At 39.1% G+C, this 14,118-nt stretch overlaps 1 protein-coding gene across 3 annotated transcripts in view; it reads right to left on the reverse strand.

Moving 5' to 3' along the window:
- Positions 1 to 14,118, reverse strand: part of LOC114784829 (otoferlin-like) — a 101,290-nt gene that overhangs the window by 11,707 nt on the left and 75,465 nt on the right. For all 3 annotated transcript variants that reach the window (XM_028970560.1, XM_028970582.1, XM_028970571.1), the window contains exons 31-41: positions 13,111 to 13,248; positions 12,889 to 13,020; positions 12,675 to 12,802; positions 12,430 to 12,600; positions 12,180 to 12,340; positions 10,725 to 10,867; positions 10,549 to 10,637; positions 1,748 to 1,846; positions 1,410 to 1,651; positions 1,137 to 1,315; positions 915 to 1,015 (exon numbers count right to left, since the gene is read on the reverse strand). In XM_028970560.1, coding sequence (XP_028826393.1) covers positions 915 to 1,015; positions 1,137 to 1,315; positions 1,410 to 1,651; positions 1,748 to 1,846; positions 10,549 to 10,637; positions 10,725 to 10,867; positions 12,180 to 12,340; positions 12,430 to 12,600; positions 12,675 to 12,802; positions 12,889 to 13,020; positions 13,111 to 13,248 — 1,583 coding nt within the window. The remainder of the gene's footprint in view (positions 1 to 914; positions 1,016 to 1,136; positions 1,316 to 1,409; positions 1,652 to 1,747; positions 1,847 to 10,548; positions 10,638 to 10,724; positions 10,868 to 12,179; positions 12,341 to 12,429; positions 12,601 to 12,674; positions 12,803 to 12,888; positions 13,021 to 13,110; positions 13,249 to 14,118) is intronic.

Genomic DNA, 14,118 nt, shown 5'->3' on the forward strand with positions numbered 1-14,118 from the left:
ATGTTGTTTCGTTTTATTATGTACTTTTAAATATGCAAGTAACTGAAATGACAATAAAGCACACTTGAACTTGAGCTGGATAATAGCTCTCACTGGGGTTTGCTGGAGTCCAAATGCTTTAGAAATGGCTTTAAAACCCTTTCCGCACTTATCCAATCCACTTAAAATCCACTTACCAATCAATGTCACACAGGGCCATGAAGGTTTTTTTTTTCTCCTTCAATAATAAAAATGTTAAAAGACATTTTTAAATATTGTCTTTGATTAATACTGATTATCTGAAACATTTAAATGTGACCAACATGGGGGGCAAATACTTTTTCAAATCATTGTAAATGCTCTCACTCACTTACTATTTATTACTTATTTTTCAGCAGGACTGTGGCTGCTGGAGCCCATACCAGGACACTGGGAACCAAACGGGGATTTTCCCAGGGAAGACCATTGCATTTTATAGAATGCATTTCTTTCTGACACAAAAAAAAAATACTCCACTTCTATATTTTTATACCATGATGATAAAATTAAGTAGAATTCCACCAATTGGTTTAATAACAAAATAATACAGCTAATCAAATAAATAAAACTATTAAATAGTATCTTTATTCATAAATTCACAGATTTTCCTTAAGCTGCATTTCTGGCAGCATTTTGATATTATATGTGTGATTTACACCTGCAGTTTGATAAATTTTCAGACTAGATATTTTTGTTCATGCTTATCAAGCCTTGGAATATGGAACAAATCTCCTGAATGAATATAACAACATGAAAATAGGATACTGAGTTAATAATATGATTCTTGGAGAATAAGATAAATTTGTTTCAATGTTATTATACAATGTTATCGTGCCCCCAATTTACTATCATGCGCAACCAATGTACACCATACATATTGGTCTTTCAGGTCTTACTTGGGTTTTTCGAGAGGTTCAGGTTCATTGCGCCCAGTTCCAACTGGATTCTTTTCAGCTTCCTCACCAGTCAGGAGGTGCAGCTCAGCCTCAACCTTTCCCTGTAATAAAAACAAGCTTTCTGTGTCAAAAAACAATCAGAACTCTCCTAGTTTCAATGTGTTATCATGTGTCATTAAAAGTTTAATAAGAAGAGTCCTGGGTGATTGAGGCAGGTATTACCGTGAGCTCCATCTCATCATTTTCATCTCTGGCCACAAATGGCCACCATCCCTTGATCCTTTTTTGTTTGAAGATGGAGACTATAGGCATGTCTTGCTCATTGAGAATCATATCAATTGAGCACTGTTTTGCTGTCTTAGCTCCACGAACAAATCGGTTCAGGTCAAGTTCAATTGCTCCTGTGCACATGCATAATGTTACATAATGTTTCAGAATGAAATAATATTACATTACTTTTTAGGTTGAACACTTTGATGAAACAAATCACTTTACCTAAAAAGTCATCTGCAGAGAAATGATCAGCATCCCATACTTGCAGATTGAGACGAGGTGGGATCTTATACTCCGTTTCATCCCATGCAAACATTGACTCCTTCTTTAAAATTACTATTTTCTCCTCTGCCATAAGATATTCAAATGGGTAGATGAAGCGCCAGTTAAAGTTACCCTCTCCGGTAAGAGAATGGTAATGTACATCTGTGTCCTGCTTGTCTTCCTGTTGTCCTTTAAGCCATCTATAGATCAAATATTATTATTAGTGTTAAATAAAAAACGTAAGTGCATATGTAAGTTATGTTTTGTATACAAATATTAATTTAAATGCAATTTACCCTCTGACAAAAATGTCACTTGACTTTTCCCCAGTGAAGATATCATCATCCTCCAAAACAACTTCATCTGTATTCCATATGATCACCCTCAGCTCAAATCTGTTGATGAAGAGAACAGTTGCCATGTTATTTTTTTGCTTTAGGTGAGACCCTGATTCAAGCTACCTAATATAGTCTTGCAGGAAGTGCAGGGAGAGATTATCTAATTACCCGGGAGGGGAATTTCAGGGGGGGTGGGGGTGGAGGGCAGACTGAGTGCCCATGCCCACCAGTCTTTAAGAAGTGCAGGAGAAAGCTGTGCATTGAAAATCGGAGGAGGAGCACCTGAACATGGGCAAGGCTGTAAACCTGTGAGTTCCATGTTCGCTACCACCTGCCCGCTGTTGTCTTTGATGCCCATGTGTTGTGCGCTTACAAGGGGTGTCATTGCTTTACAACTAACAGGTCTATGTCTGTTTGGTTTAATTAATGAGAACTGTTATCTATGTTTATCTATGCACACTCTCCTGTCTTGCTTTTGACATGTAATGCTGTTTATATACATTTTTTAAATAAAAATATTTTTGGCCATTGCACAGTGTTTCTTTTTCTTTATTAAAAATCACTGCTTTTCAAGATGGTGGACATCAGTGATTGCATTGACCTTGCTAATGTGACTTTATTAATTATTAGCAATGTATTTTAACTTCTGATGTTACCTGGACATACAGACGCACAATTGAAGTTATAGCTACTAACAGTTTCTAATTTATTACCACATGTAGATTACTATTGCAGTTACACATAAATATTGTATGTAAAATGGTAGCAATATTGCCAAAAAATATCAAGGAAAGGAAAAAGAAATGGAAATAGTAAAATGAAGAAAGAGCAAGATTATCCTTTGATGTTTCTGCCATGTCCAAACAAGGCCCATGATACAGGTATTCAGGAATGCAGTGATAATCCACCCCCCCCACACACAAGACTTTCTCATCTTGGCCCATCAGGATATTTGTTGCCTTTTTGGCCACCTGGTGATAGTTCTTTACTTTACTTTACTTAGCAGACGCTTTTATACAAGAGGAAGACACCAGCAGTTCTCGTTCGATTTCTATAGATTTTGAGTTTACAAAACTAAAAGCCCTGATAAGGCCTAACTTGTCAGAAAAAGAACATGCTCGGAAATTGTTAAGTGCTAGACAAAGAAAAAAAAAATCTATACTGTATATTTTGTGCAGTGTGTGTGCACTTCCATTTACAGCCCTGTAGGCAAGCATCAAGGATTTGAACTCAATGTGAGCAGATACCGGGAGCCAGTGGAGAGAGGTGAGAAGAGGCGTGACATGGGTATATTTTGGCTGATTGAAGATGAGGCGGGCTGCCACATTTTGGACCATCTTGAGTGGTTTTATGGTGACTGCAGAGGCTCCAGCCAGGAGAGAGTTACAATAGTCCAGTTTAGAGATGACCATTGCCTGGACGAGGAGCTGCATAGCCTGTTTTGAAAGAAAAGGCCTAATCGTGCGAATGTTGTAGAGAGTGAGAGTAAAGAGATGTTGTAGTTCTTGTTTGTGAGCCTGAGGCGACAGTCTGGAAACAAAGTATGGGTTCTTAATAAACACCATCTTACAGGCCATGTTTTTAAGGCACAATGTTATATACCATGGACGCAAATGGACACCTGATGGCACATCACTAAAGAGGCAAAAGCACAACGCACCATAAAAACAGTAAATGCATTGTTTGTCAATTTTCCATTTTGCTGGAAAAATGGAAAGCATGCACTCTATTTCAATTACAGGATTTTCACAGAGAACAAGTGGCATGATTTACTGTTATGGATTATCTAGCTTTTATGTTAACTGGCAATGACTGCAGTCTATGCCTATGTCACAGTTTATCCCAGTACATAGGATACAACAACAACAACAAGATTTATTTCTTATATAGCCCAAAATCACATACAGTATGTCTCAATGGGCTTTGATAGGCCCTACAGTTGACACCCCCCACACTTGACCCTTCTGCACACAAGGAAAAACTCCACACAAAAAAAAACTCTAGGAGGAGAAAAAAAGAAAGGAAGAAACCTTGGGAAGGAGTGATACAGAGAGGGACCCCCTTCCAGGGTAGAGTGAGCCTGCAAATGGTGTCAGTGCAGGGTTGGGGATATACTTGTGTCATGGCCAACGCGCCTCCAGCCCGCTAGAGGGCACCTCACCAGCCTGGGAGACGACGACCCGGAAGAGGAAATGGAAGCGGGCGGTGGCAAGTATAAAAGTGAGGTAACCCCAAGGAGACACGCCCGCTCTTGGAATGAGTTGTATGAGTTTACTCGCCAGAGACGCTAGCTCTCTCACCCCGACCTAAGATAATTGTACCTTCCTGTAATACGACCTTCGCCTGCCCACGACTTCGAGAATTGCCTGATCCCCTGGAAACCACGAAAGGAACCCCGACCGGAACTTCCTGGCTACAACCTCTACCTGCCCCTGACCTTGAATCTACCTGGCCCATCGGTTAAGACGGGATTCCATGCTCCCCTACCGTCCTGCCGCCCAAGACCTACTCCCGTCCAGTCCAAGATCCCGGACCATCCTGAAACCCGCCGTCTTCCGGTTCTCCTCTGCCCCGGTCCTTCCCAAAGATCCCGAACTGACTCCCCGCTGCGTTGCAGCGCGTCCATTGCTTCCTCATTCCTCGCCGGCCAGGCGCCCCCGGTCCTCCTGCCCCAGTGTCCTCTACCGGTACGACGGCTTATCCCCACGCCCAAAGTATGTCTGCAAGTACGTCATCGAATTCCCCCTGTGACAACTTGATATGTATTAATATAAATTCTGTATCTGATCTTATTGGCAAAGTTCCTTTACTTATTATCTGAATCACTGGATTGACTAGCATTTTACGATGCATATTTATTGTTCAGAGTTTACTGTTTTGTGAGTTCATGTCGGGCTCTATAGGAAGAGTAGCAGTACTTGGAATAGAGGTTGCTGTCATGTCCTGGGACAACCGATGATGTCACATCTTCATCTGTCTGCCTTTCTCTGTATGTTAATATTAATACAGGGCATCCAGAAAGTATTCGCAACAAATCACTTTTTCACATTTAGTTGCTTCAGCGTAATCACAATATGGATAAAATTAATGTTTTTTCTTTGAATTCTACACACAACACATTATAATGGCAATGTGAAAAAAGTTAATTTAAGGTTTTGGCAAATGTATTAAAAATAAATAAAAAAGAGAAAATCACATTAACATCAGTATTTACAGTCTTTGCTCAATATTTTATTGATGCACCTTTGGGAGCAATTGCAAAGTCTTTTTGAATATTATGCCACAGGCTTGGCACACTTATCCTTTGCCAGTTTCGGCCACTCCGTTTTTGCAGCACGTCTCAAGCTTAACCAGGTTAGATGGGAAGAATCAGTGCAGAGATGTTCAATTGGATTCAAGTTTGGGCTAGGTTGGGCCACTCAAGGACATTCACAGAGTTGTCCTGAAGCCACTCCTTTGATATCTTGGCTGTGTGCTTAGGGTCGTGATCCTGCTAAAAGATGAACCCTTGCCACAGTGTTTCATCCACTGTTTCATCCCCTGTACATTGCTGCAGTCATCTTTCCCTCTATTTTGACTAATATCCCAATTCATGCAGCTCAGAAACATCTCCACAGCATGATGCTGCCACAACCATGCTTCACTGTACAGATGGTGTTGGCCTGGTGATGAGAGGTGCCTGGTTTCCACGAAATGTGATGCCTGGCATCAGTGGTGGAGGAAGTACTGAAGCTTAGTACTTAAGTAAAAGTACATGTAACATGCAAAATATGTACTCAAGTAAAAGTATAAGTGGTACATCAACAATCTTACTTAAGTAAAAGTCCTAAGTACTTACTTTTAAATTTACTTTAAAAGTATTAGTAAGTAAAGTAAAAGTACTCACACAATGGTTTGTCTCAACATCTGGGGTGTGCCATTTTGTAAAAGCATAGTACATATACTGACTTATGCCTGTACTGATGTCATTGCTCGTAATAATTACAAGCAATTATACAGTATATGTGTATTGGAAAGTTTGGTGTGCTTATTGTGTGTGCACTCTGCAATACTGTGTGTACCTTAGAATTATGTGGATGGCAAGTTATCTACTAGGTATGTCAGATAGAAGGAGAAGACTGAAGGAGGTTCAGATAGAAGGACGTTGTATTGAAAATGTTAAAAAAGAAAACATTTTTGGAGCTGTGAACTTGGTTCAAAATTTAAAAAAATTCACTATGAACGTGAACTATTTCTTTTTCAGTGTGAACTGACACAACACTGAGCTGGACATTATGCTAACAAAGACATTAAGCTATCTTCTCTGAGCTAATAAACCAGTTTTATCCTACCACCGTGTTAAAAATAACACTATTAATACTAATACTAATAATACTAATACTAATAATACTATTTCTGTATGCCAACATACATTTCGCTAGATAATAGTATCATAACATGTCATAACATACCCAAAAGCATAGCATGCCATAGCATAGCTTACCTCTATATGTTTTTTTCAAATTTGAAGTGGAGTTTTTAAATGCCAACAATTCTTTATGTTGAGGCAGGCATGGGATGAAAAGAAATCGCAAGGACTCATTCTTTGCTCCTTTGTACTCAAATACATTTCTGTCATGAACCGGACCGGCAGGGGTGACTCCGGATCCGGAGTTCGGACCGGAGTTTCATGTTCGTCTTGTGTAATGTTCCCTGATCGTGTTCACCTGCTGGATATTTATATAATTGTATAAAGCTATCATGTTCGTGTCTGTTCGCCCGTCAGGTCACTGCGTGTTAATGTTCCATTGTCGTGAGCAGTTTGTATTAAACACCGGTCGTGTTAAGTCGTGCATATGCGTCCTCCTTCATCGCCATGTCCAGCCCCCACGTGACAATTTCTTAAATCCGGCCAAGGATTTCTTTGTGATTCAGAGCTCAGTTGATGCAGCTCTGGGTCCATGTTGAATGTCTCGTCTACCAGCTCGTACTGCGAACTGACACGTGCTCTGCCATCATTGGAGCTAATAAAGCCTGATTGGTAGGAAATGTTTGCCAAAAATGCAAGATTTTGAGGAAATTATGTTCATAAAATGTAACGAGTAACGGCATAAATTGTAGAAATGTAGTGGAGTAGACAGTACAGATAATTGCCGCAAAATGTAATGGAGTAAAATATAAAGTATGCATTATTATTTTTACTTAAGTAAAGTACAGATACGTAAAAATGTACTTAAGTACAGTAACGAAGTACAAATACTTTGTTACGTTCCACCACTGCCTGGCATCCACACCAAAGAGTTCAATCTTTGTCTCATCAGACGATAGAATTTTGTTTCTTATGGTCTAAGAGTTCTTCAGGTGCCTTTTGGAAAACTCCAGATGGGCTGCCATGTGCCTTTTACATTTGTCCTTCTTTGACCATTCTAGACTTTTGTCTTTCTAGATCAAGTTTCTCCTCTGTCCACAGAGAACCTAATGAGCTCTGACATAGTGTCCATTGGGTCCTTGGTCCTTGGTCCCTGACTAAGACCCTTCTTCCCTGATCACTCAGTTTAGGTGGATGGCCAGCTCTAGAATGAGTCCTGGTGGTTCTACACTCTTGCACATACAGATGATGGAGGCCACTGATGTCATTGGGACCTTCAAAGCAGCACAATTTGTTCTGTAACCTTCCCCAGATTTGTGCCTCAAGACAATCCTGTCTCAGAAGTCTACAGAGAATTCCTTTGACTTCATGCATAGTTTTGTGCTCTGACATGAACTGTCAACTGTAGAACCTTATATAACCTTACGTGTGCTTTCCAAATCATGCCTAATCAACTGTTTTTTATCCACAGGTGGACATTTAAGTCGCAGAAACATCTCAAGGATGATCAGGGCAAACAGGATGCTCACATAAGTGAATACTTATGTACATATGCTTTCTCAGTAGTTGTATTTTTAATAAATTTGCCAAAACCTCAAGTACATTTTTTTAACATTGTTATTATGGGTTGTTGAGTGTAGAATTCCAAAAGGAAAAAAAGAATGTATTAATTTTTGGGATAAGATTTTAACATAACAAAATATGATATATATGAATACTTTCAGGATGTACTTTAAGTACCTGCCTCTGGTCTCTAGTCCCTGTCAGTTATCTGTTCTGGTTACTCATTGTGAGCACCGGTGTGTTTATTTACTTTCTACTAATATACTATTCATATGTGAGTGTGTTACGCACTAGGTTACTATACATTTTTACGGCATTTGGCAGATGCCCTTTTCCAGAGCGACTTACAACATGCTTTCAGGTTAACATCAATGAAATAATCAGTTATGGTTCACTAGGACTATGAATACAATAATTTTATTCACTCTGTTGTAGTCAGATTATAAGAAATGTATAAATTATTCTAAGTATTCTCTAAAGAGGAAGGTCTTAAGCTGTTGTTTGAAAATACTTAGTGACTGTGCTGTTCTGACCTCGAGGGGCAGTTAATTTCACCACCTAAAGGCCAAGACAGAAAAGAGTCTAGATGAGTGTCTTTCTCATACCTTCAGCGGTGGAGGGACCAGGCAAGCAGTACTACAGGGTTGGAGAGTGCAAGGTGCAGTGCGATGTATAATAAGGGCTACTACATACAATAAGGTGCTACCCAATCATTCCTCAGTTCCACCAGTTGTTGATTCTGGCTAAAGAAATTAGCCAGAAAGAAAGCAGAGCTGGCTTTTGGGAGACAACCCTGGCACAGGCAATGATTCCTATATTCTTCATTCAGTCCATCAATGTCTTTGTGCCTAAGAAGCAACAGTCTGCTTGCCTGGTTGATTACTGGTTAGTAGTAGTGAGATCAGCTAGGATGAAGTGCTTTGAGTGACTGGTTGGAGACTTCATCACATCTTCACTTCCCGTCATCAACTTTCATCAACTTTCTCACTGACAGACCACAGTCAGTGAGTATGGTGAAAAATGTCTCTCCCTCTATTTCCCTCAGCACTAGAACTCCTCAGGGCTGTGTTGTAAGACCCCTGCTGTACTCGCTGTACACATATGATAGTGTAGTCATGTCAGATTCCACCTCCATCAGGTTTGTGGGCGATACTGTTGTGGTGGGCCTGATCTCTGACAACATAGAGAAGGTTTACTTGAATTGATTGATTGATTGATTGATTGATAATAACCCAAAGTTTCAAAGTGAAATATTGCTCTTGCAATATACCATGTCAAAAGAACTACTAAAAAGTCTGGCCATCGACCCGAGCGCATATATATATATATATATATATATACAGGTCAGGAATATAGGGGATAAGACCAGAAAAGCAGGCATAGGTTACATTAAGATAGAGGAGAAGAATAAAAAAAACAACCCCCAGATTGTACTCCAATGGGGAGTACATTGTAAGAACCGAAAAAAAAAACACTTCAGGAGCATAAGCACATAGACTCACTACATAAAAAGTAAACGTCATTCACAACAGGGGAGGGAAAATGAAGGACCTGGTTGTGGATGTTAGCATAAGGCAGAAGAGCTAGCTGCTCCTCTACATTGATGGGACACATCACAAAGAACCTCTCATGGACCTGTCACACTAACATGCTGGTAAAGAAGGCCCATCGGACATCTTCTTCCTGAGATGTTTCACAAATTTTTATTTGCCTCAGAGGATGCTTGAGGACTTAAACACCTGCACTATTGAGAGCATCCTGAAAATAAACATCTGCAGCTGGTTTGGGAATAGCACAAAGCAGGACAGACGAGTCCTGAACGCAGACGAGAGCTGAGCTTCCTGACAACACCTGGAACTATTACTTATTCATATTATATGAATATGACTCTTTGTTTGCTCTGTGGGCTGTCAATATTAAGGACGGTTTAAAACTGAATGCAGCTAGCATACTGTTGTGCTTCTATTGCATGCTCGCCTGAAGAGCAATATTTGCGCCGTGCCCTGCAAGGTGGCACTCCACAAGCTTTTGAATTGAGTTTAACTTTGACCTTTGTGCACTATGATGCATTGACACTGTGAGGAAAGCAGTTTGCTGGAAAAAATGGTGGATGCTATTTGACTGCCAGTTGTGTTTTCACTGTGAACATTGCTTGTTATTGGTAGTATATTTGAAACCAAAATAGCATGTGATAACTGTAGACTTACTTTTCAGTTTGTTAACTTCAAAGCTAAGGCCCCTGTCCCTGGTGGCAGCACAGCGTGTAAAATTTTAACACCCACTAATACACCAATTCATACATATTGCATATTGTCTTACACAAAAACCAAAACTGCCTAAACAAAACAAAAATTACAAGTGCAGGATTACAAGTAAAATGCACATTTCACAGATGTTGCTGTTTCTGTAGATTCTGGTAAGAGACCGAACTATGAAGAGACTTTTTACGCCAAAGGAGGTGCTGGATATAGTATACTGTTTACTGTATATGCTGATTCCTACACTCTGAAGAAATTTGTGTGTTTTTTTAGAATAAAAAAAATTATTAATATTTAATTTGAATATAGTCCCGTATTTGCGAAGATATTCTATTTAATTTTGGGTATGCCCATTTAAAAAATGGCCTTAGTTACAAAATTAGTTAGAATTAGAATCGTAAGGGTTGTGCACAGTGATGCCATTAACCAAAAATTTGTTGAGTGAATTTTTACAATAGAGTGAGTTTTTTTTTTCTTAATACTAGACAGGTTGCCCACCCCTTGTCTTAAAAGAACCAAGTTGCATACAATTTGACTAGTTTATAATATTTGATCAGTAGAGCTATTCTTTGGAGTCTTTTATACATTACTTCTTTGGTTTCCGTGGGGAAATGTCAATTGCAGGACCAGGTGCTGACATGTCCTTCGGGAACATATCCACCCACAATTCAATACGTCCCTAAAAAAATTACATAAAAAGATACATAAAAAGATGGAACGTAACATAAATTAAGGAAACAGAAGGAATGTGAATAAGTTAATGGACCTGCTCAATGCCTGGTTTGTCTGGATTGTTCAGTGACCTAGTCTCAACATGCTCAGGGACAAGTTTGCAGCCCACCCTTGGCATGTCTTCCCAGTGCTTCAGTACCATTAAGGCCAAGTGTTCATTAGTCTGCTTTTTCAGACCTGCAAAAGAAGTCAACAAACATATGTAAGCTAAAACGTCAGCTGCCTGATGTCTGTAACACTTATTTAACAAAAGAAATCACACTGCTCATTTAGGAAAAAGTTACAACACCCTGAACTTCATCACTACTTACAATCCCAGCTATTAGAATTAGTGGGGATTTACATTTACAGCATTTATCAGATGCCCTTAACCAGAGCGACTTATAATCAGTAGTTAAAGGGACAGTCACCCTGGGGCATCTTGGGGTTAAGTGCTTGTTCAGGGACACAATGGTAGGAAGTGGGATTTGAACCTGGGTCTTCTAGTTCATAGCAGAGTGCTTTACCCACTAGCCTACTACCACCCAATAGTTGTAGCCCAGTAGTAGCCCTGTGGATTTCAAACAGGCTGTGGATACAAGACACTTTTCAACCATCACACAATTCTGCATTCAAGAATAAGGAACACCTTCTGCCAGTTGATGTCAGAAATTGATAAATAGTTTCATGAGGTTATTTCAGCCAAGAGGGAAAATATACATCATTAAGGTGAATTCAATATGTACATAGAATAGAATTTGAATTTGATATTTTTAGTACAAATTTAATGGATCATCATGATTTGTTCTATCTGGACAAATACAGCACGACATCAATCCATGGTTCCCTGTTGGTGGACACCCCCTTATGGCCAAGAGAACCTAATTAAAATGTCAGCTGTTTATGAACCTCTATCATACTCATTTCACCAAAAGGAAGCATGTATAACGAACAGATAAGAATAGATCCTTACTAACACATTCCATTAACCACCATTTGTGGCCATTTATTAAATCATTAGACACATAAAGGGTGCTGATAAATAATTAGACACATAAAGAGTGCTGTTTCAGTAGTGTTATGCTTTCTGGGCCTAATAGCAGCAACTTTGTTTACCAGACTTTTCTCATAAGCATGGGAGCATAGCATACTGAAGGATTCAGAATTAATTTCACTGTTTTTCAGGACCCCAAAATCTCCTGCCATCAAACACTCATCCATGCCATACTAGATGTCAAACATCTTGACTTCTTATTCTGACATTTTAACTTTAACTTAGGTAGACATAATTTCTGATACCTGTCACCATAGAAAAATTAAGAATATAACATTGAAATGAGGGTGCAAGCACCTCTCAGATGGCTTAACTAAATAAGAAATCATAATCGTACAGTTCATAACATTCTGTACCATTTAGGTTTAACACAATTCTGTTATTTCTGATATATTACATCCCCATGCTATTTCATTACACAATGTGCTTGCATTATTAAAAAAATAATAAATTTACCATTTTCATCCTCAATTTCTGTTGGTCCAAAGTAAACACGGTTAGACACTTTCACTCTACCTCCTGGGCCATAGTGTGGTCCATCGAGTTTGCCATCTTTACACAGTTTGCTGAGGATTTGTGTGGGTTTCATAGGGTCTCTCCATGCATTATATCCATGGCTGTAAAAAAAACATTTTGATCAAGCACTGAAGTTCAAAGTAGTTCCAATGTCCCATGTGTTCTCAGACTGTGATATGCAATATCTTACATAGCATAAGTTGAAGTAATTCCACAAGTTGGCCTGTGCTTGCTATAATAGCGATTCTCAAGGTCAATTTTTGTCTCCCCAATGAGATCATCAGTCCCAACCAAATCCCAATCGTAGATGGAAACTGTGAGTGTGGAATCCATTGGGAATGTGGCCTCTATATCAAAGGATCTAAAAGAAAAGTTGGTTCAGGACTAAACACCAGTTCTAACCACCTATTTCACTTAAGACTTAGTTGTCCTTACTTTCCAAAAATAGGATTCAACTGTTTGGAAATGTAGTTCTCTTTGTCTTTAACTTCTGATTTTCCCAACTTGATAGCAATATATGGGTCAGCCTTTCCATTGATATCAGCAGGATGTAGCTCTGTTGCCTGTATTTTTAAATTTAAAAATGTTTTTTAATTTAGTAAAAAAAAATGTTGTACCCAATATGGCTCTGTTCACATATTTTACCTACCCTGACAATGTACACACGAACTAATACATTAATTGGGTCATTATGGGGAATGTTTTGAAACATTCCCATGTTGGGGTCAATGCCCATTTCTCTGTTCATGTCATCTGACACTTTGTACATACACAAAGATCCCTGCAACACACAAAATGAATTCAATGTTTAGGATATGCTTTTAGAGAATAAGCTCAGCATAATGGTCTGATCAAAACCTATTTCACTCACTTTGAATTTTCCAATGAGTCTGTCGTCATCTGCCACATTCTGATCGTCATTATCACCACTCTTTCCTCTGTACAGGTTAAACGTGTGAAGCCAGTCTTCAAAGCAGTCAAATTCATTTTCCAGCTCTTTGTGATACACCTGTGTGATACAACATAGGTTTTAACATTTGGGCCAGTTTGGCCTAGCAGCTAAGTAAGTGGATCCACAATTTAAAGGTTGCACGTTCAAATCCTGAACCACCAACATGCCACTGAGGTACCCTTGAGTAAAGTATATCCATACACTATACTATATTATGTTAAGCAGCAGTTAACCAGGGTTTCAGGTTTGCTATTGGTTATATATGATTAATTACTTTTTATCAACTTTTCTAGTTGACAGATTATAGGCCAAGTCATTAATTATTATACACATTTTGTCACAGCTAGGTGCAGCTGGGGCCACAGTCTGCACCACTCAGCCGGACCGTAGGGCTCTAATCATGGACAGGTGCTGCTGATTTGGTGTCCATGGTTAGGACCCTGTTATAAGGAACTTTTTGGCAGAAGACCGATGCTGCTGCACTGATGTGGACCTTGAACCTTACCTTAAATTTTTCAGTTCCTGGCAATCACCACACACCTGCGGGTTAGTTTTAGTTCCTTTTGTGTTTTGCTTTGTCTATTTTGGGCATCATGCTGATTTATATTATCCTTAATAAATCCCTTCTAGTTACAAAATGTCCTTCGCCAGCGCATTCTTCCCCCGTCAGCCCGTAGACATGACACGTTCCTATGGCTATCATTATTTTTACCTATTTTGTCATTATATTTCACTCACAAGAACTTCATGTGTAATTGCGTACAGCAGTAAAAAAAAAAGTTACAAAAAAATTACACAGCCAAAATAAACAAAATTATCATAGGTTAAACAATGTAAGAGACTGACTTAAATAAGAGCAATAACAGTCATCATATTCAGTCATCTCAGATCTGGTGCTATTGTCAGATGGTAGAGGTAATACAACAT

Source organism: Denticeps clupeoides, chromosome 1 (genome assembly GCF_900700375.1).
Source record: "Denticeps clupeoides chromosome 1, fDenClu1.1, whole genome shotgun sequence".
NCBI classification, from domain to species: Eukaryota; Metazoa; Chordata; class Actinopteri; order Clupeiformes; family Denticipitidae; genus Denticeps; species Denticeps clupeoides.